At 40.2% G+C, this 20,495-nt stretch overlaps 12 protein-coding genes and 1 non-coding gene across 13 annotated transcripts; 8 read left to right on the top strand and 5 right to left on the bottom strand.

Moving 5' to 3' along the window:
- Nucleotides 1–145: 145 nt before the first annotated feature.
- Nucleotides 146–1,504, top strand: LPL1 (putative hydrolase; the record flags this gene model as incomplete). The annotated part of the gene is made up of 1 exon (XM_037289877.1): nt 146–1,504. One exon carries the CDS (start codon nt 146–148, stop codon nt 1,502–1,504), a length of 1,359 nt encoding a protein of 452 aa, XP_037145772.1.
- Nucleotides 1,505–1,507: 3 nt separating this feature from the next.
- On the bottom strand, nt 1,508–1,948 carry AIM29 (Aim29p; the record flags this gene model as incomplete). The annotated part of the gene is made up of 1 exon (XM_037289876.1): nt 1,508–1,948. The coding sequence occupies one exon, from the start codon at nt 1,946–1,948 to the stop codon at nt 1,508–1,510; it is 441 nt and encodes a 146-aa protein (XP_037145771.1).
- Nucleotides 1,949–2,111: 163 nt separating this feature from the next.
- HG535_0Ftrna14K lies at nt 2,112–2,200 on the bottom strand. The gene is given in 2 exon segments: nt 2,112–2,148; nt 2,163–2,200. It is a non-coding gene; the product is annotated as a tRNA-Lys (tRNA).
- Nucleotides 2,201–2,567: 367 nt separating this feature from the next.
- On the top strand, nt 2,568–5,324 carry ASE1 (Ase1p; the record flags this gene model as incomplete). Its single annotated transcript, XM_037289875.1, has 1 exon — nt 2,568–5,324. The coding sequence occupies one exon, from the start codon at nt 2,568–2,570 to the stop codon at nt 5,322–5,324; it is 2,757 nt and encodes a 918-aa protein (XP_037145770.1).
- Nucleotides 5,325–5,424: 100 nt separating this feature from the next.
- Nucleotides 5,425–6,645, bottom strand: SGT1 (co-chaperone SGT1; the record flags this gene model as incomplete). Its single annotated transcript, XM_037289874.1, has 1 exon — nt 5,425–6,645. One exon carries the CDS (start codon nt 6,643–6,645, stop codon nt 5,425–5,427), a length of 1,221 nt encoding a protein of 406 aa, XP_037145769.1.
- A 449-nt stretch (nt 6,646–7,094) lies between these two features.
- On the top strand, nt 7,095–8,507 carry NOB1 (rRNA-binding endoribonuclease; the record flags this gene model as incomplete). The annotated part of the gene is made up of 1 exon (XM_037289873.1): nt 7,095–8,507. One exon carries the CDS (start codon nt 7,095–7,097, stop codon nt 8,505–8,507), a length of 1,413 nt encoding a protein of 470 aa, XP_037145768.1.
- Nucleotides 8,508–8,945: 438 nt separating this feature from the next.
- VHS3 (phosphopantothenoylcysteine decarboxylase complex subunit VHS3) lies at nt 8,946–10,958 on the top strand (the record flags this gene model as incomplete). The annotated part of the gene is made up of 1 exon (XM_037289872.1): nt 8,946–10,958. The coding sequence occupies one exon, from the start codon at nt 8,946–8,948 to the stop codon at nt 10,956–10,958; it is 2,013 nt and encodes a 670-aa protein (XP_037145767.1).
- Nucleotides 10,959–11,367: 409 nt separating this feature from the next.
- DRE2 (electron carrier DRE2) lies at nt 11,368–12,330 on the top strand (the record flags this gene model as incomplete). Its single annotated transcript, XM_037289871.1, has 1 exon — nt 11,368–12,330. The coding sequence occupies one exon, from the start codon at nt 11,368–11,370 to the stop codon at nt 12,328–12,330; it is 963 nt and encodes a 320-aa protein (XP_037145766.1).
- Nucleotides 12,331–12,945: 615 nt separating this feature from the next.
- Nucleotides 12,946–13,389, top strand: TMC1 (Tmc1p; the record flags this gene model as incomplete). The annotated part of the gene is made up of 1 exon (XM_037289870.1): nt 12,946–13,389. The coding sequence occupies one exon, from the start codon at nt 12,946–12,948 to the stop codon at nt 13,387–13,389; it is 444 nt and encodes a 147-aa protein (XP_037145765.1).
- A 320-nt stretch (nt 13,390–13,709) lies between these two features.
- Nucleotides 13,710–14,783, bottom strand: HG535_0F05510 (uncharacterized protein; the record flags this gene model as incomplete). The annotated part of the gene is made up of 1 exon (XM_037289869.1): nt 13,710–14,783. The coding sequence occupies one exon, from the start codon at nt 14,781–14,783 to the stop codon at nt 13,710–13,712; it is 1,074 nt and encodes a 357-aa protein (XP_037145764.1).
- Nucleotides 14,784–15,733: 950 nt separating this feature from the next.
- Nucleotides 15,734–17,503, bottom strand: MET1 (uroporphyrinogen-III C-methyltransferase; the record flags this gene model as incomplete). The annotated part of the gene is made up of 1 exon (XM_037289868.1): nt 15,734–17,503. The coding sequence occupies one exon, from the start codon at nt 17,501–17,503 to the stop codon at nt 15,734–15,736; it is 1,770 nt and encodes a 589-aa protein (XP_037145763.1).
- An 862-nt stretch (nt 17,504–18,365) lies between these two features.
- ETT1 (Ett1p) lies at nt 18,366–19,604 on the top strand (the record flags this gene model as incomplete). Its single annotated transcript, XM_037289867.1, has 1 exon — nt 18,366–19,604. The coding sequence occupies one exon, from the start codon at nt 18,366–18,368 to the stop codon at nt 19,602–19,604; it is 1,239 nt and encodes a 412-aa protein (XP_037145762.1).
- A 239-nt stretch (nt 19,605–19,843) lies between these two features.
- Nucleotides 19,844–20,437, top strand: BET3 (TRAPP complex core subunit BET3; the record flags this gene model as incomplete). Its single annotated transcript, XM_037289866.1, has 1 exon — nt 19,844–20,437. The coding sequence occupies one exon, from the start codon at nt 19,844–19,846 to the stop codon at nt 20,435–20,437; it is 594 nt and encodes a 197-aa protein (XP_037145761.1).
- Nucleotides 20,438–20,495: the final 58 nt, after the last annotated feature.

Below are 20,495 nucleotides of genomic sequence, written 5' to 3'. Positions count from 1 at the left end.
GATAGTTGGAAATCATGTTAAAATAGAAATAAATTCAAAGGTGGACAGATCATCTGAGTAGTGACAAAGGAAACAGTTCGTTACTTGTATAGCTTCATCACGCTGTTCAAAGATTTTCTTGGGCAAAGAAACGAAGTGCTATTGGATGATCATGAGTTCAGGAAAGCACTTGTTTGTTTTAATCCACGGATTATGGGGTAATCACAAGCACATGAAGTCCTTGAACCAGGCATTTGAAAATGTCTGTGGTCAAGACAAAAACTGCGTATTCTTTGCACCAACGCAAAATGCCTTGTTCAAGACGTTCGATGGAATTGAGATTGTTGGGTACAGAACTTTAATAGAGATATGCCAGTATATCAAAGAGTTCAAAGAGGGGCAAATAACGAAGATCAGCATCGTTGGATATTCCATGGGTGGGCTTATTGCGAGGTTCGTTATTGGGAAGATGTTCACGGAATTTGAACAGATCTTCAAAGGTATCGAACCACACTTGTTCCTTACTTTTGCAAGCCCTCATTTGGGTGTGCAGTTTTATAACCCCAATAAATCAACATTTAAATGCTTGCTGCAGCCTATTCTACGAGGTGTCGGATCAAACATATTGGGCAAAAGTGGTAGGGAACTTTTCATTACCAATAAGTTCAATGACATCCTGGTCAAATTATCGGAAGGCGAATATCTGGAAAACCTCTCAAGATTCAAATGGAGAATAATCTTTGCAAATGTGAAAAATGATAGAACAGTAGCCTTTTATACAGCGTATATTACAGATTGTGACCCATTCATATCGACAGAGAATAATGTGAAGTATTTTTTTGAACAGAAGATTCCCGGAGCAAACTACAGTAGGGCGCCTCCCCGAATTATTGATATCGACGAGTTGGATATAACGATCAAAAGACCGGTATTCCACAGACCAAGGCAATATATCAGGTGGATTAAGATCATACCATTAATTGCTCTATTTGTTTGTTTTGCTCTTCCAATAATGTTTTGTCTCAATTTTCTGGCAAGCATATATAGTACAGTAGTCACAAAAAAATACAGGGTTACTTTACCGGACGGGAGTACTTCTTCTATCAATTACAGAGAATTAGGATATGATGACACTTTGAAGGAGTATTTTTCCGATTTTTATGGCTCTGTACTAAATGAGGAGGATGATGACGATGATGGCGTCAATATTCCAGAAACCGATGGTGTGAGTGAAGAACAAGCACAACTGCATATGACATGGAAAGAATTCACAGATAAATATTCCAGTAACTGGCATAAGGAGAAGAAATTTCCGAGATTACCATTCGATGAAAAAAGAGCTACTATATTGAAAAATTTGAATAGTCTAAGCTGGATTAAAATTCCGGTCTATATAAAGAGTACAAATGCGCATGGTGGCATTGTCGCTAGAAGAGGCTTAGATGAAAATGCCGCTTCAACAAGTGTTGCATGCGTTGAGTTTGCGGCTCAATTGGTACAATACCTATTAAAGACTTGTAACTAGCCACTATAGCCATTTTTCTTCCGGTTTTGACTTAAATTCCAAATAGTCATTGTATTTGAAAAGCGAAATTTCAGTTTCATTTTCAATCCCATATTGATACAGTTTTTTATCTTCATTCTGCATATCAAGAATTTGCTCCTTGTCTTTTTCAAAATTTATAACCAGATTAACTGTCTTTGACCCATGCGCATGTGTATAGATCTTTAAGCAGTCGTATTCAACGTTGCGATATGGTCTGTAAGAGCCATCATTTTGAATCACCTGCACACAATCATTTAGTAAATCCTTGGCACTCTTCTTTTGTAAATCATAGTTTTTCATTATTATATTCTTCACGTTCCTGTATGGGAATGATTTGATGACACGAACAGTTATTGTCGCATAGCTCAGTGGCCTTCCCGTAGATGTTAAAGGCTCTGCAGAGTCGTAATCCATCGAAGTCATGGTGAGCAATCCTAAAGCTAAGTGCACAAAGAAGCAACAGACACGCTACAGACTATTTTGCTGAGCGGATAGCTCAAAAAAAACCTTACGGTGTCTCAGCTTCTTCAACTCATCTCATCACTTCAAGTGCCTAAACAAAAAGGAAAAAAAATGTAAAAGGAAACTCCTCATAGGGGGCTCGAACCCCTGACATTTCGGTTGTCCTCGCTCTTGCTTAAAAGCCGAACGCTCTACCAACTGAGCTAACAAGGATGAGTTTCCTAATATATGCAGAGAGAAAGGGTCAATGATTTCTGCAGAAAATAGAAGGTGTATTTCATCAAATAATTCAAATCACACTGTATTTTTTCCATAATTTTAGTGACATGTCTTCATTTTACTCTCTTGCTTCATCGCTTACGCTTAAGTTTGTGGCCAACATGACAATTCACCGAAAGTAAATACAGTCAGATGACCAAATTACACAATGTTCCTATTTGGGATAAATGTAAACAAACATAAGCCAAATGCAGACAAAATGCTAATTCAAGAAAGTATAGGAAATGAACAAAAGTATTGCATCTCTGAAACTAGTAGTGAGCCTGTATAGAATCGATTATAGCCAGATCATCCCAGGTGAATGAGGCAGCTAAGCACTGGTACAAGTTCTGGTACTTCACCAACTTCAAACTGTTCATTAGCGTCTGACACATTGAAGCTCTCGGATTATAACAGTAGTGGAATGAAGACTGAAACCACAACAACCGCTCTAACCACTACAAAGAGTATTGCTACGACAGCTGACATACTAGCAGCATCTTTAAACACACCGTCATTGAATAAACGAATAGACACATTTTGCTACACAAAGGACTGTATGAAATTGACACCCGTCAATATAAAAACTCTAGCATCACCAATACGGCATCCCCGACATGAAGTTAACCAGAATATAAGTGAGAGGATAAGTGCAGATGACACCTACAAAGAAAACTTTGGCCTCATAGCTAGACAGTTGGAAAAACTTTTGGAAAGTTTAAACATCGTATTCAGACAAATTGGTTATTCTAATTCGGAGATCGTAAGTAAAGAAAAAATGATCTTCAATACATTATCAGATTCGATAACCAAATTTTCTTATCAGGCAGAATCAGAATTGAAAACTTTAGCTCAGCACAATGATTTTGATCAAGATATTTTGAATCGAATATTGGAAATAATTGATGATAGTACAGGAATAGACTCAATATCTGATCTATATGTAAGGAATGCTATATTAGTACCGAAAAACAAACCATTTGTAACCTCTCCCAAGAAACCGCTGTCACTTTTAAGTAAAAAGAAATTACTTCACTCCGGGAAAAAATTTGTGCTAAATGCATATATACCAAAACTTTTGGAATTTCTCAATCACTCCATTCAATTTCAGCTTTTGTACAATGCGGTCAATGAAAGTCTGAAAGACCTGCGTGATCCCAAAATCTTAACATCTTTACCACCTTTGAAGCTTGCAGTACATTTGAAAAATATTTTGAGAGATTCTCAGAATGATATTGATGCGGTCACTAGGCTTATTAAGAATTACAAGGACGAACTACTTGCTGGCAGATACTTCAACGATTTATCTAAAGAAATGAATGAACTGATAGCAGACTCGATCAAATTATATGAGGTAGAATACAAAAACAGATTAGGTAAAATAACATCAATGAGCAGAACCATTTCAGATCTATTCAAGAAGCTTCACGTGGATACAGAGAATGAAGTTGATCCCCAAATTAAGGACCTGTTAGTGGTGTACTCCACTAACAATCATTCAGGGAAAAACGATTTTTTGCCTGTGCATAAAAATATCACTGAGAGACTGGAAAGTACATTGAAAGAGTATCAAGTTGCTTTTGGAAAAAGGGTCGAAAATAGAGATATACTACTGAGCAAATGTCGATCACTTTGGTATAAACTTAATGTACCGGATGACTATGTGAATAATTTCTTATCCGAAAATTCGACTTTATCATCAGTTGTGCTGATGAGATTTGCTAATGAATTGGAAAAACTAGAAAATATGAAGAAAAAAGTCATCAAAACATTGATAAATGATGCGTTGCGAAAGATCGAAGGACTATGGGAAACTTTACAATCTGAAGCTCAAGAACGGACGGAGTTCCTTCGTAAATTTGACTCAATGAAATCTACTAGTATAAATTTGGAAGATGATGAACGACTTTTGGGCCTATGCGAGAATGAAATTAAAGGACTGGAAGAAAAATTGGCTATCTATATGCCCGTATTGAAACTAATCGAAGAATTCAAACAGTTGCAGGCTGACAAAGGTTCTTTGGAAAAAAGTTCCAAAGATTCATCTAGACTTCTTTTGAGGAACTCGCACAAGATCCTCTTGCAAGAAGAAAAAACGAGAAAAAGAATCACAAGACATTTTCCAAGAATAATTCAAGATCTGAAATTGGGTCTTTCCAGAATTGAAGAAATGTCGGGCAAGCCATTATACATAGATGGAGAGAATCTTAATGAAATGGTAGTAAAACAAGAAGAAGAATTACTTACTAGATACCCAAGAAGTAGAGTAAATCGAGGAGCTAGAAAACCACAAATTTCATCTGCCAGCAAACCTGCAGCAAAGAGATACCAGCCTGAACAGAAGAGGCTCAGACGCAACGCTTCTTTTTCTTTCAGTTATCGAGAAGACACTAGTGCTATTGACTTGAATCAAACACCAGCAACAAGGCTTAACTCTGTAAACAAATCTGACAGAGATACCACAGGCTCTACAGATAGTGACTCAAGCTCTATAAAATACACTCAGGAGGTTAGATTTTCAAGTCCAGTGAAACCATTCACGAAGTTATTACCTCCAACATACATTGCCAGAAGATCAGAATCAAAAATTCCTGAACCTAAAGTGAAAAATTTGAATTCGTTATCTCTGGTACCTTCTCCAGTATTTCGACCAAGGAATAGCGCTCCTAAAAATGAGATTGTTCGACCCACTCGGCTCTTTCCAATTTCTTCAAATAAAATTAATCAAAATAAAACTTACCAGGCAAATCAATTCGAAGAGCTTATGAAACAAGGAACGGTGTTATCCAATGAACAAATCAATGAACCTGCTGGAAAGGAAAATGTTGTCAACTCCACTCCAAAATTTTTACACGCTTCCACGAAAGACGCGTTTCACTTCAGTAGCCCTTATAGAGAGTCAAACAACAGCGTTTACAAGCTATCGATGTCACCTGAAGGCAAATGTACTCTTAATGTTCAGGAAAGCGGACTAACCAGCGGCGTCGACGACACCAGCTTCGTCGATGACGAAAATGACAAATACTATGACACTTGGAAGAAGGAACAAATTCTAAAACTCAAGAATTTTAATACATGACATATGTTTTAAGAAGACACTCACATTTCATGGACTTCATACGACATGCTTCATTAAAGATATATTTTGTTTAGTGGATATACAGAGACAGTTTGTAATATTACCAATGTTTTAAGTTCATCCCCTCCGGAGGCGATGGTTCAACAAACGATTTAGATACATCATTCCAATTGGTATTTAGTGCAGTTCCATTACTTTCTACAAAAGATTTCATCATAGCTCTTCGAGTATCAGGATCTGCATCTGCATATATTTTCTGGAAAAAGGCATCTGCCGACCCGGAATTCTCATCATCTTCTTCGTCAAAATCTATCTTTGACCAGTCAATATGTTTTGTCGATGAAGAGGGATAGTCAAGAGCACCCTCGTTTTGCACAGCACGATTTTGCGAAATTACGTCTTTAGATGAAGCTAGATCTTCTTCAGTAGCTTGCGGAGATGATTCGAGAATTTTCCACTGCAATTTTTCTATCTTTTTAAGTGTCAGTTCAATTTTTTTTGTGAAAACGTTGATTTTGACAACTTCAGGATCAACTTCGTGACTTAGTTCTATTGAATATTGAAATTCGGATCCTGTACTAGCAACTTGGTACGCTACTTCCAAACTTTTTTTATCATCTGGCGAGACTGAAACATGCATCGCCTCTTTCGATTGAGGTAGATTGACTGTAAACAGTGAAAGGACAATAGTGTTTGTGGTTTGATACCAATCTGTCCTGAGCCTCTCAGGGTCCTGTGCGGCAGGCTGTGTGCCTTCAAGCTCAGGCTTTTTAGAGTCCCTTTCAAGCGGTTTTTCATCAGCTGTTCCAATTGACGTATCTTTGCAATTAGATAAGCTGCCGCACGAATCAGATTTAGCTGGTGCATCTTTTTGAGCTGTTGGCTTTGAGTTGGATTGTTTGCGCAACAACTTCCCCAATTTCTTGTTCAATTGACTCTGCCACATTGGGAGCGTTGCATCCAGATAGCCGAATTTCTGGGACAGTATCATATACCGATTAGCAGCATCATAATCTTTTCTGTTATAGTAGTGAACAAAGTACCGGAAATAAACAAATCCAATTTTTGAGCGATCACCCCTTTCTTCAGAAATGGCCAAAGCTTTGCTCAAAAGCTGGGTGGCATTTTCCAAAGACTGTTCATTATGCCAATCTGAAAAGCCGTAGTATAGTTTCTCAAGTGAAGCAGCTTTATAAACAAGTGCAAGCAAACAGTCCGGATGCTCTTCGAGAATTACATCGTACCTCTTCAATGCCTTCAAGGGATCATGCTCGTCATATAGAGCTGCATAAGCATTCTTCAAGTCCTTGTCAATAGGCATGATAGATTGATACTACAAGCAACAACACACGAATCTGTAGTTACCGCGAAAGAGACTTATGTTGATTGCCATGTTTCCGAATTGGATTAGCCACCGCGACATATCAATCCCAAATTGATCTCGCTTCACAGGATCGTATTATGTGAGTTTGAACAACGGGGTATCTTAGGATAGTCCTCCAGCAGCAAGAAGAAGCTCGAAGAATGTGTACACGCTCTCTGGACCGCCTGAATTTCACTTGTAATAGCAAGGTAGATAAAATTCATATCTCCAGTCCTTTCCAAGCCGTTTTTAACCATATTATATGATATGCTCAGTATTATGAAAATTTTAAAAGCGATGAGATGCGATGAGATGTGATAAAAAAAACCACACTGACTGAACAAAAAGACAGTTTTGGTGAACGTAATCTGCAACATCAGCATCTGGAAGACGATACAAGCTTCAAAATGGAGAGTAATGGTACTGCACATGTGAAAGCCCTGGTATTAGATGCTACGCCATTAATTACACAACCGTACAACCACTACCAAAACTATGCCGCTTCGTTCTATACCACACCGACAGTTCTTCAGGAAATTAAAGATGAGAGGGCCCGAAAGAACCTTGAAATCTGGAAATCGCTAGGTACATTGCAATTGAGACATCCAACAGCTGAATCTATCAAAAGAGTAAGCGCATTTGCCAAAGCCACAGGTGATTACTCTGTTCTTAGCGCAAACGATATCCATATACTGGCTTTAACATATGAGCTAGAGACTGAATTGAACCAGGGTGATTGGAGACTCAGGAAGCTTCCTGGAGACTCACTAGATCATCTGAAGCCAAAAATCCAAGCCAAGGATAAGATTGAAGAAAAGATTCAAGAAAAGACTGAAGAACCTAAAAAAAAAAAGAATCGTAGGAGAGGCGGTGCAAAGCAAAGAGCTAAGAGAGAATCTGCACTAGCATCTGAATCAGCTGAGACCACTGCGGACTCTGAATCAGGACTGCAACAGAAATCAGAACAGGAACCAGAACAGGTGAAAGTGGATCGCGAACAGAGTAGTGAAGAGGCTACGAAGGGAAACGAAAAAACCAAAGAAAAACCAATATTTGAGAAGAGCCAAGATGGAGAGTATTTTGAAGATGATGATGATGGAGAATGGATCTCTGTTGACAATTTGACTGAGACAATTATGAAACACAGCGGAGAAGATACAACAGGGTCTTGTGCTGATTCCATGACAGACGACGAACGTGAGAAGGCTCTTAATGCTTCTGGAAATCAGGTTGCTTTGGCAACTGGTGATTTTGCCATACAGAATGTCTCCCTGCAAATGAACCTGAATCTTATGAATTTCATGTCCGGCCTGAGAATTAAGAGACTTCGTAATTATATGCTCAGGTGTCATGCATGTTTTAAATTGTTTCCCGTTCCAAAGAATGACAAGGCAATTCATTTCTGCCCATCATGCGGAGGTGAAGGAACCGTACTGAGGTGTGCCGTTTCTATCGACTCAGCAACAGGCCGTATCACACCCCATCTCAAGGCAAATTTCCAATGGAATAACAGAGGCGTAAGATATTCACTTGCAAGCCCGTTGTCCAAAAATTCGCAAAAGAGATACGGTAAGAAAGGTTTTGTACATTCAAAGGCTCCTGACTCAGCAGACATCGTCAGGCAAGACCAAAAAGAGTACGAAAAAGTGACCAAACAAGACGAGTGGACAAAAAGACATAACGACAAAGTGTTGAATGATTGGATCGGTAGTGGATCGGCGGATAATTTCATTTCGCCATTCGCCATTTCGGGAATGAAACATCACTCGGTGCGTATCGGAAGAGGCCGATACGCCAACAGCAGCAAGAAAAAACACTAATCGACATTCCTGTGGCATTAGTTAGTATCAATTACGTTAAGTTACGTTAGTCAATAGTATAGTTCTTATTCAGTTCTGTCAAACATCTATTGTCACCACGTGACCGAATATGGCGTTAAACATGATGTGATTGCATCGGGAAGCCGCACAGTTAATTGGAAGCAAAGATGAAATTGGTAAGAAAAAGAAGGATAGCATATGCTTGCCGTAGAAGTATTACAGAGTACTCTGAACCACTATTAAAAGGCTTGTAGTATCAGCAGAATAAATTTCTGGCTCTACGGCGTTATTAACTAACAAGGGTACTGGTTTCGTTGTCTCTTAAGCGGTTGACAGGCTCTAGCGTGAGCGCAAAAAAAAAAGTTTACAGTGGTCAAACTTTTGATCTTCATCGAAATTGCTGCATCGCTTCCAGCAATATACTAGATTTTATATAACATGACGCTGCCTTCGAAGGATAAGAAACACTCGGGTCTCGTTTCTCCTAGATTTATCTCTGCTGCTAGGAAACCTAACCCGGATGGATCGATGAGTAGCCCTAGCGTGCTTTCGTTTCAAGGCGGTTCTACTAACGCCGGACCTGCAGCCGGCGTTTCAGTTTCCACTTCCAACCTAGGCTCGCCAGAAGTGGCTAATTCCGTGAGCCCTGCTGGTTCGCAAACAAAATCGATCATGAATGCTAGCGGTACTTCGGGCGCTGTTGTCAGTAATAGCCCGGAGCCGGGGTTGAAACGTGTTGCAACTGTCACCTTCAGTGACTTGAAAGCAGCAAACACTGCGAAGCCAGGGGCTTCTTCAGAGTCGGAGCCAGAAGGATCTCAGCTCAAGAATGCTGGAAACGCCCCAGCAGAAAGAAATGGGGGTGCTTCACTGCCAATGGGCACATCATCTGAACGTCGCAGATCATTGAAATCTAATTCCCTTCTATCTACTTTGAAGACCAAGAGTCCTGGTGCCTTAGGAGCCCCTGCGGTACGCGAGCCAAGAACTTCTTCATTACCACCAGAACAACGCAAGATAAACAATATAATAGCGGAAGAAATTGGGCACTCTCATTCTCCTCTTGCGCCCAAACGGTCTGATGTCGAGGGGAAGCCTACCAAAGGTGAAGAGCATCCTCATTTTTATGTGGAGGATCCTTTACATACTCCTTCTACAAGATCCCGATCAAATAGCACTAGTCCCAAGCCTGGGATAGGTTTTCCTCAATTACTAAATAATACAGTCGGCGAGCTAGAAGGATACGGTATACCAAAGCATAATGAACATATCTTGGAAGCTGTTTTGGAAGAGTCTACAGGACAAAAGGTAGCACCAAATATTCCAAAGAGAGAAAACGCCAAGAATCTGGACGCAAGGTTGCCACAAGATGATGGTAAGTTGCATATCTTGTTCGGCGCAACAGGTTCATTAGCGGTTTTCAAAATAAAGCTAATGATTAAGAAGCTGGAGGAGATTTATGGAAGAGATAAGGTAAGTATACAGGTAATACTCACCCAGTCTGCAGAGAGGTTTTTTTCCAAGAGGTACACCAAAAGATATGGCGGTGGTGAAACGCCATCGGATTCCAGAGTATGCTCGGGAACGATGCCTGCGGTTTCGAATTTGCCGGGGAGTAATCTAAATCCTGTTCAGCAACAACAGCAACAAGAGATAAAGCAACAGCTGCAACAATCACAAATACAGCAATCCCAGGAAAAACTACCTCAGAGGGTAGGCAGTACTTCAAGCCTTACACCTGGCACACCTACCATAATCAGTGGACCTTCCTGCTCAGCTGCATTGCAAGCTGAGTTGCCACCCCATATTCAAATATGGGTGGACAGAGATGAATGGGACATCTGGAAGCAGCGTACCGATCCTGTTCTGCACATAGAACTACGTAGGTGGGCAGATATATTAGTTGTTGCACCCCTTACTGCTAACACGTTGTCAAAAATTGCGCTGGGATTATGTGATAACTTACTTACGAGTGTTATAAGAGCATGGAACCCGATGTTTCCCATTTTTTTGGCACCTTCAATGGTTAGCAGCACGTACAATTCCACCATGACAAAGAAACAACTGAAGATCATCAAGGAAGACATGCCATGGATAACAGTTTTCAAACCTTCCGAAAAGGTTATGGGAATTAATGGTGACATTGGTTTAGGTGGCATGATGGATGGGAATGAAATCGTGGACAAGGTTGTCATGACACTAGGTGGTTATCCAAAGGATGAAAAAGAGCTCGACGAAGACGATGAAGACGATGAAGACGATGACGAAGACGACGATGACGATGAAGGCGCAAAATCGAAATTATGTAAAGAGGGGGATGGAGAAGATGACGATGACGATGATGATGATGATGATGATGATGACGATGATGACGATGACGACGACGACGACGATGATGACGATGATGACGATGACGAAGGCAATGAAGCTAAACAAACTTTGAAGAAATGACCACCGTGCTCATTCAAAGTATAGCGCAATCATTCGCATAAGGTCAAGACATTAGGTCATGTACAATTCGCATTAAAACCATCATCAGTTGCGGCTCTCATGCTTAACTCATAATATCTGCGTCGCTAGACTATGCCGATTTATAATTTTAGTACTACTTTTCAATAGCTGTAATAGTATTTAACATGTGATATCACGGGAAGTGAAAAGACCTTCATAATTACTAATTGATTAGAAAAAGGAAGTCATCGCGGAAAAGTAAAGAAAAAAAAATTTCCAAGTCATCTATCATTTCTGGGATGAATAAAACTCTTATACTTGCTATTTGGTATTGAATCCTACCGCAATAGTTGACATAGAGCCATCACTAGCTTATAGAATATTAAAAGTGAAACTAAATAGCGGCACTATGACAGAGGGCAAATCAGCATTAGTATTGATACATCCTGCGGTGACTACCACTCCAGAAAAAGTAATCAAAGTGGCGCAAGAAGCTGCCTCTGAAGGTGTCAATGTGGAGGATCAGTTTCTAATCAACAAACTCAATGATGAATCTGCAACTTTGGCAAAAGGAAAGTATGACGTTATTTATTATATTACACCGGAATCAGCGGAGGAAATAAAGTTCCCATCAAAGCTTGTGCCAGTAATAGCAGATTCGTTAAAGGATGGAGGACTATTTTTCGGTCTCAGCGATGTTTATAAAGTCGATGCTCTCATTAATGGGTTTGATATAAGTCGAGACAAGGAAAGGTATGTTTGGAAGAAAAACAGTACAAATCTGAGCCAAGGCCCCGCTGTTATACCGTTAAAAGCAAGGAACAAGAACTCAGCTCCAAAGAACTTACCAAGATTTAAAAAATCGCCTAGCGCGAAACTACCTGTTTTCAAAAGAAAATCCGAGGAGCCTGTTAAGATTGCTAGACACATCGACGATTTGGATGATGATTCCGATGAAGAGGCTCAGCAGTTTAAAGCACAGTTTCTCAAAAATTTAGAGGTTGCGGACGAGTTGATCGAAGAAGAAGAGCTGATAACAAAGAATGATCAAGAAAATGATGGAATCACCATGATCACATGTAAAATGACCAAAACCAAGAGGAAGAAAGCCTGCAAGGACTGCACTTGTGGTCTAAAAGAGCAGGAAGAAAATGAAGTTGAGGCTGTAAGGAAAAAGCAGGATACCGTAGTGAAGCTGACTGACGAGGATCTTACTGAGATCGATTTCACCATCCAAGGTAAGAGAATCGGTGGTTGCGGTTCTTGCTCCCTGGGAGATGCATTCAGATGTTCTGGGTGTCCGTATTTGGGACTTCCAGCTTTCAAGCCTGGTCAACCCATCAACTTGAATAGCATCATGGATGATTTATAGGCATAGTTGCATTACACACATCAGAGTCTTTACTTTAAATAGATTTTAAAATATTCACAACTTAATAAGCACAAACATAAATCTTCCAGATAGCTCATTGGATATCGTTTCATGAACTCAAGGCCACTATTCTCACAGCAAATAGTCTCTTATCCGAAAGACCTATTTCCCTGGGTAAGAGCATGGTGCCCCTCTTTCCGAAGGTATTATCACACGTAGACAGGCTTGTCGATCTCCCGCTCGATGCATTAAACACCATTCTCCGGAGTATCATCACCTGCTTTCTTTGTGACGACAATGAAAAGAGTAATGCTATTCCAGATAATACAGTTGTAATATGTTCGAATATTCGGTGCGAATCCACCATAACCGCCCCATTTCCTTTCGGTTAACTGTCATGTCGCCCCTTCCGGGGCGGAGCGTTTCCCTATCAGGACTTTAGAGTATATAAAAGATTTGTAATTCTATTGATAAAGAAATATATAACGTTTCTTTGATATTAAAAGTTAAACAAGTAGGTGGTTTTTCCATTGCACTGAGAAACTATTGAAGTTTTATTGGGAGGACATCATCATTACTACCAACGGAAAGGAAAAAAAGGCTTGATAAGACGATATGACAGACACAAACATTGATGAGTTTAGAATAGGTGGCGATATGAAAGAAGGAGAGGGAGTTTTAGAGAGATCTTCAGTAGCGAACCACGATGAGGGAAGTTTTGTGAATAAAGAGGAACACTTGGGATCAAATGGTGATTATGGTTGTGACAGTAGCCGCGGTGGCGGTAATAGCCCTAAGGAGGGAACGGCAAATAGTAGCCGAGTTACTAAGAAATCTTCCAAGAAGAAGAAAAATACATGCTATTTTTCAAAGTGTAATAATCCAGCTTCAAAGTTTATAGGTGACTGCAACTTTTGCAAAGGTCATTACTGTTCAAAGCATAGACTGATGGAAAATCATGCTTGTGAAGGGCTAACATCCTGCAAGGAGGACATGCATAAAAGAAATGCTGATAAATTGGCGGCGGAACAAACAAGGGTTCCAAAGATTCAAATTTAATTTCAGAATGTGCTTTTGATAGATACGGAACAAGAATTTTTGTCTATTTAAGTTACACATACAGGTTGGATATTCTATAATCATTTTTTTAATAATAAGTATGATCACATCAATAATCACATCAATGATCAAATCGATATCGATATCGATAAAAAATCTTTATGACACTTATATCAATGGTTGCCTTATGAATCATAATTGTGCAGCAGCTGCTTTTGCTTTGAATATACATTAGTCAAGTGGGTTCGGCAGACCGAGCAGGGAGGCGGGAGGCGGGAGGCGGGAGGATTCGGTGCAGTGATGACGAGCGGTATTCGAGGTTACTCTGTTACTCTGTTACTCTCCAACACAGACTTTACAGCTTCGTATACGTTATCGACAATCATTGTTGGCTTCACGCTACCCAACCTTGAAGTGTCGTCTTTATAAACACCTGTTCTAACGAGACAACTCTTCCAACCGTATTCCTGAGCTCCGATAATGTCACTTGCTGGATTATCGCCGACCATGAACACTTCATCGAATGGTGACTGTTCGGGTTCTACACCTAAAGTTGGTAAATCTTGCTTTTCACCCTCAATATTCCCGGTGACCAGCTTCTGGTTCCAATCTATCAGAATGTGATGGGCAAAATCATACGTCAACTTCGTTGGTTTACCAATGGTGAAATCTTCTAGAGGCAGTTTGTTATTCATCTCACAGTACAATTGTCTTACTAGTGAACGGAATGCACCCTGACCAAATCTATTTAGAGAGTAATTATTGGCCCACAGAAAATCTCTGTTAGAGAAATAAATTGGTATCGAAGGCTTACATGAGGTTTCTTTCCTTAGAGTGTTGAGCATTCCATCTTCGCTATTGAGGGCATCTGAAATGATTTGGATGTCAGCAGCCCAATCATGAGGGTCATTGAATACTAAGACTGCATCAAATCTTTTTCTGTCAATGTCGGGAATATCCTCGGAATATTCAAGTAACTGCTTATCGCTTAACCCACTGAAAGGTGTAATATCTCTGTTGTACCTCACTATGTCTGACAAATGGACAACGTCCTTAAAACCATAGTGTTTGGCTACTCGTCTTACCGAAGGAGTTCCCACGGCAAGAATTCTATCATATTTACCGACCAGCGCCTTATAAGGAGAATGACTTAGTACGACTTGCAATGGAGAAATTGGCACTTCCAATACCTTGGAAATGAAAGCAGCACGCTCCTCCTCTAATTGTCCGCCACCGTTAGTCAACAGGATATACGGGATTTTATTTTTGTTCAGTGTTCTTAGTGCCTCGCCGGCACCAGCGATTGGATTTTTACTTCTCAATAAAACACCATCAATATCGAAGGCAAATCCAATCTTTTTGGCACTGTGCTGTAAAAACCTTTTGAAAAGCATCACTGATCATTAAATAAAGCCTTCAATACTCGTCAAGAACTGTGTTTTCGATTGTGCGTAATTTTTAAAACCAATGTGCACGAGTACCGTAAATTTCAGCTTTTGTAGATCAGCTGACAGTGCCTTGTTAAACAGGTACTTGAAGATGACAATCAAAAAGTGTGAAAAACAGACCAGCACTATACATATCGAAATTTGTGAGTGCCATCAATCCAGGCTGTTTCAAATGTTTTTTGTAGAATTCAGAGTTTAAGAACCGCACCTTCACCGCTTGGCCAGCTGATGGTACATCCACAGCAATGGCATTAAACTCTATTCCATTGTAGCTTCTTCACTACTTTTTCACATCGTGGTCTTCTTAGTTTCACCATTTTTGCAAGTCTACCTAATCACTTCTAAGAGGTTTGGTAATGGCATGCGTACTATTATCTGCACCTTTTATATGGGATCCAAGAGGTATGTCGCTATATTTGCGCAATTCTTATCTGAGCGGCTAAACAGAAATGTCAAACATTGTATTATTTCTCCAACTTAGCCCACAACACGGCAACTGTTCTTCAACAACGCCACCTCATCTTAAAGTACATACTTCGAGCAAGTTTATATTTAAGCGTTCATCTTTTAAGGGCACAAGCCGGATTACCACTTTATATGACCGCATTGCCACTTCTTTAAGGGTAACCGGTATAACTGTTGTACGTGAGTCTAGAAGTTAGCATCAAGGTGTCCCGGAGGAAACTGTGTACAGTAAACCAGAAGCAGCAGCAGGAAAGGATAACATACCTAAAGAGATCTTGCAATCAGATAAAGAAATATTTTCCAGCTCGGCTGAAAAAGCCAGTGAAATCCTAAATACACTTGGACTAATTTCCCGTTAGAGCAAGAGAAGTGATGCACCAAAACAGCGTTACTAAATATTACTTGTATGACTAAAATGGAAAATAAATATATTACACGATCAAACTGGAGTCAATGCTGAAGGTTTGATAGCCTTCTTCGACAGAATATTTGTTCGAGTCGTCGAATGAAGATGCGTTTTTTGATAATAATGCAGTAACAGCCTTTCCGACAACTAATAGTCCTGGGGGTCTTGAACCAATCTCTTCTACAACCTCGGGAACATATTTCAGTAGTGTTCTTGTTACTCTTTGATCTTTACAGGAAGCCCTCTCAATTATTGCAGCTGGAGTGTTTAAGTCCCAGTTGTGTTGGTCCAATGCCTCTATAAGTACAACAGCCCTATGTAAAGCCATCAAGAAAATTGTTGTTCTTGTGGGAACATATTCCGGGATAACCGGCAAAGCACCTTTCCTACCAGTACCAGTGCAGATTAGTACTTGATCTGCGACATCTCTTTGCGTTGCGGGTATGTTTGATACCACCGTAGATGCCAAGGAGGAACTTAATCCTGGTAGCACTATAGGTTGGTAGCCGTGTTGGGTGAAAAACGAGTATTCTTCACCACCGCGACCAAAGATAAACGGATCACCTTGCTTCAATCGTACAACTTTTAATCCATTTTCAAGACCTGCAAGACCCTTCTCCAATAGTTCTTCCTGCGCTCTTTCAGCGTTCCCTGGAAATTTGCGTGCGATGAAAGTCTCTGTTGTACTGGGAATCAAATCAAGAACGGCTTGCGGAACCAATTTATCCGCCAGAATTAAATCAGCACGTTTGATCTCTTGAAGTGCACCAAGAGTAAGCATAGAAATTGACCCCGGACCGCTGCCAACCAGGGATATAGAGCCTTTTTCTTGTTGCGAATTTTTGATGTTTTCTGCGGATTGTGTTTCTAACAAAGAGACAGACTTCTGGTCTCTATCATTGCTTCTCATGCCTATGTCAGTTGCCTGACCTTTTTGCTGGCCTTCTGCCTTGCCTGTCGCTTTGTTTTTCAAGACAGCGATATCTTTATTCTCCAGCTCCTCCAAAGAAAGATCAGCTAGTTTACTCAATGGGTAATACTCCATAACTTGTGAAAGCCACCTTGTTCTCTTGAGCTTTTGCTCTCTTTCTGTCATATCAAACTCATGGACCAATGTGTTAAGTTTATGGCTTTCCCAACCGTCATCAGCCAGTCCATACCACCCATTTTCGGCCACAGCCAGCTCACTGGTGCTTTGATAGTGCTGTTGTAGAAGCAATTTCTGGTCTTCGTTGATGATGTGGTTACGCAAACTACCCATATTTGACACCACTTCTGAAATATTACCAGGCAGGGAAGACACAATTTCCCTCTTGATCCGGTTGGCCAGAAGACAACCTTGGCCGTTGGTAGTCACAGCTATCTGCAGCCCGCTCCCCTTTGGATCCGTATACGTAGAAAGCAAATGGAAAGTTGAGTACTCTGGTCTTTGCAGTGTATTGACAGGAATTCTCAACTTGACACATTGATCGTATATATCCTTGGCCAAGGGCCATTGGTCCATTGCCAAGTTAACAAAAACCCTGTCGACTACTTTAGCCACCACTGGACGCCCCAGTCTGGTCAGGTCAGACAATTCGAATTTTCTGTTGACGAGCTGGAACAACTCATGCTTGCCAAATTGACCCAGAAGCCCTTTCACATGTCCATCACTCGGATTGACGACCACCGCAGATGCTCCCGCTTTCAAGATACCATTGATTCTTCCACGAGTAACGCCAATTGCGTTTGTGCCTACCACCAACGTAACTTGCCCGGTGCAATCAGCGGCCACTATCATTGGTGACACGGACATAATGTATATTTGTGATTTACTACCAAGAAGAAAAAGCTCAGTATCACTCAATCCTGCTTCCACCTAGCAATCAGTCTATGTACGCGCAACTATATATGTATGTGGTCCAAGTCGAAGAGCTCAACACGATCTTCTTCCAGCTGTCATCCCTCAAGCTATTGGAATATTTCACTTCACTGTGGCTTTCTCATCGCTGATTCGTATACCATTCTTCTTTCCACTCTTCAGAAAAGAAAAAGTATGTCACGTGCGTTTGCATCTAGAAAAAATGAAAATGGCAATTGTCTATCGCTGTGTACGGGCAGTCATGTGTTCGCGGTAACGGCATTGTGAGTGTCCGGTTGTGTAGGGGACATAAAAACCGCGCCGGACATGTCATTATTTTCATCAACTCAATTTTGGGTTTTTGCTGCTTCGCTGGAAAGGCATGATAACATATTTATTTTTTATTCATTTTTCCCACTGAAAAAACTACACAAATCAGGCAATCGTGCTGCAGACTGGACGTGCTATGATGTGATGTGATGCGCACGCTGTGTTGTTATGTGATGCGATTGAAAGTAGAGAATACAAATGAATGTTTTTTCGTAATAAAATGGTTGATACTTGACGAATGTGCAGCCGATTTTTCTTTTCAGTGAGGAACGTTGTTTCTTTTTCCTGGCCAATGTCTTGAATTATCATTCTATTTTATCGTTTACGTCTTTGAACAATATGAGATGTTTATGTATTCTGCAGATATATAGAGAGGAGCCCGCACATGTATAAATAGTAGCCAGGAAAGGAGGCAGGCTGTCTGTGGAAGAGTGTTTCCTGGCGTACGTAGCTTGAGCAAACGCTGAAAGAGAAAGTAGAGGAAATAATGGCAAAGAGAGCTTTGGGATTGGGTCAGAAGAGCAAGGAGAAGAAGAGAAAGTTGGAGGAAAAGCAGGCAACGGACTCCAGGGATGCAACACCGGGTGCGGATCAACTGAGTGTTGAAATGGACGAAAATGCCGACTTGGATAATGAGTTTTCTCAGCTGAAGGGCCTGTGGAAGACGTATTTTGCCTCTGATAGGGAGAGTGAGATGGTCTTGAATGGTATCGTCCACGAATGTGACAGATTGTTGCGCCAGTCGAGTGAGGATGCGGCCGTAAAGGCATCATTGAGCGGTGAGTTTCACTCGATTTACGCCCTAGCGTTGTCTGAATTAACTATTTTCAAAGCCGGTGAGGATGGCGACTCGAAGGATGAAAAATTGGTAAAAGGATTTTTCGATAATGCTCTGGAGAGATGTGAACTGGGGCAGAGCAGTTTCCCAGATTCGGCATTATTGAATCTCGTCAAGGCAAAGATTATTATCCAGAGGATACCCTTGGAATACATATCTCAATTGAATGTGAAGAGTACTGGCAAGAGGTTTGACGTAGATCTTGATGACCAATTGGAAATTGCAAAGAAGAACTTCAATATTTACGATGATGATTTGCAATTATCGTCTGAGGTGTTGCAAATGCTAGATGATTTATTGGATATTGTAGAAAACTTCGGCCACGAGGATGATATCGATGAAGGTTTGGACAGTGACGACGAAGAGGAGTTGGAAAAAATTGAATTATCTCCATCTCACCCCTTGTTTAAATTGCAAAAATCCGTTCCGGAGAATTACAAATGGCTAAGAGAACAGATGATCCAATTATTACAACATATTAAAGAAAAGGACTCCAAGTTGTACCACGACACTGCCAGATCCATCGGGCACCTATATTTAAAATTTGCTGAAGAACCGTCCAGTGAATTCATGCGTTTGCAATATGGTGATGAAGAGGAAGATCCAAAGAAGCAATCAGCCAGTAAAGACTGCATCAATGCTCAACGAAATGCTTTAAAATATACAAAAGAGGCCCTGAAATATTTAGAAAAGGGGAAAATATCAGACGAACCGGAAACATGGGTTGAAGTAGCAGAAGCCTACATCAGTCTGGGTAATTTGTACGATTATCAATCAAAGGATCAAGAACACGCCTACAGCGTCGCCGAGACAATCCTGAAAAAGGCTAACAAAGCTTCACATGGTAAATTCCAAGACATCCTCGACAATTTGCTGGACAAGGAATAGCCACGTCTCGTCGTCTTACCAGCGAATAGATATATTATCTTTATGTAGGGTAGGAATTTTAAAATTTGGAAAATTTGTTTGTTCTATGCATCACGTGACTTTGCTTACATTATCTTTGCAGAAAGGTAGTATTGATTTATCTTTTGATGCTAAAGTCATTGATATCGATAGCTTCGACGTCTCAAATAAAGGTAACCACAACAGATTAAGGTTGTTCCCAGTAAGGTATATTTTCCTCAATGTCTAGTAAATCATCAGGATCAGCACAGCTGAGGTCTCTCAAGATTATGGGAGAGGACGTGTGGAAAAATAGAACAGAGAAGGTTAACGCAGAACTCTTTACTTTAACATACGGTTCCATTGTATCACAACTTTGCATAGACTATCAACGAGATTTCCAAAAAGTTAACAAACAGTTATTTAGTATGGGTTATAATATAGGAGTAAGATTAATTGAAGATTTCTTAGCAAAAACAGCATTGCCTCGTTGTGAAAATATGGTGAAAACGAGTGAAGCCATAAGTAAATGTGCATTCAAAATTTTTCTTAATATGACACCACAAGTAACTAATTTTTCACCTGAAAAAGATGCATTTTCTCTCATCATTGATGAAAATCCACTGAGCGATTTTGTTGAATTACCTATGGATGCAATGAAACAATTGTGGTACTCTAATATTTTATGTGGAGTATTGAAGGGTGCATTGCAAATGGTTCAACTAGAGTGTGATGTATGGTTCATATCAGACGTGTTAAAGGGTGATGCGCATACTGAGTTAAGAATAAAACTAAACAAGGTTTTGAAGGATGAAATACCCATTGGTGAAGATTGAAATCAAATGTCTTTCTTTTTTGTTCAGAATAGTAATTACATAAAATCATTTACACACA

The sequence above is a fragment of the Zygotorulaspora mrakii genome, chromosome 6 (genome assembly GCF_013402915.1).
Source record: "Zygotorulaspora mrakii chromosome 6, complete sequence".
Classification (NCBI taxonomy): Eukaryota; Fungi; Ascomycota; class Saccharomycetes; order Saccharomycetales; family Saccharomycetaceae; genus Zygotorulaspora; species Zygotorulaspora mrakii.
The sequence above is the reverse complement of the archived record's forward strand: the minus strand, read 5'-3'. Positions and strand labels throughout refer to the sequence as shown.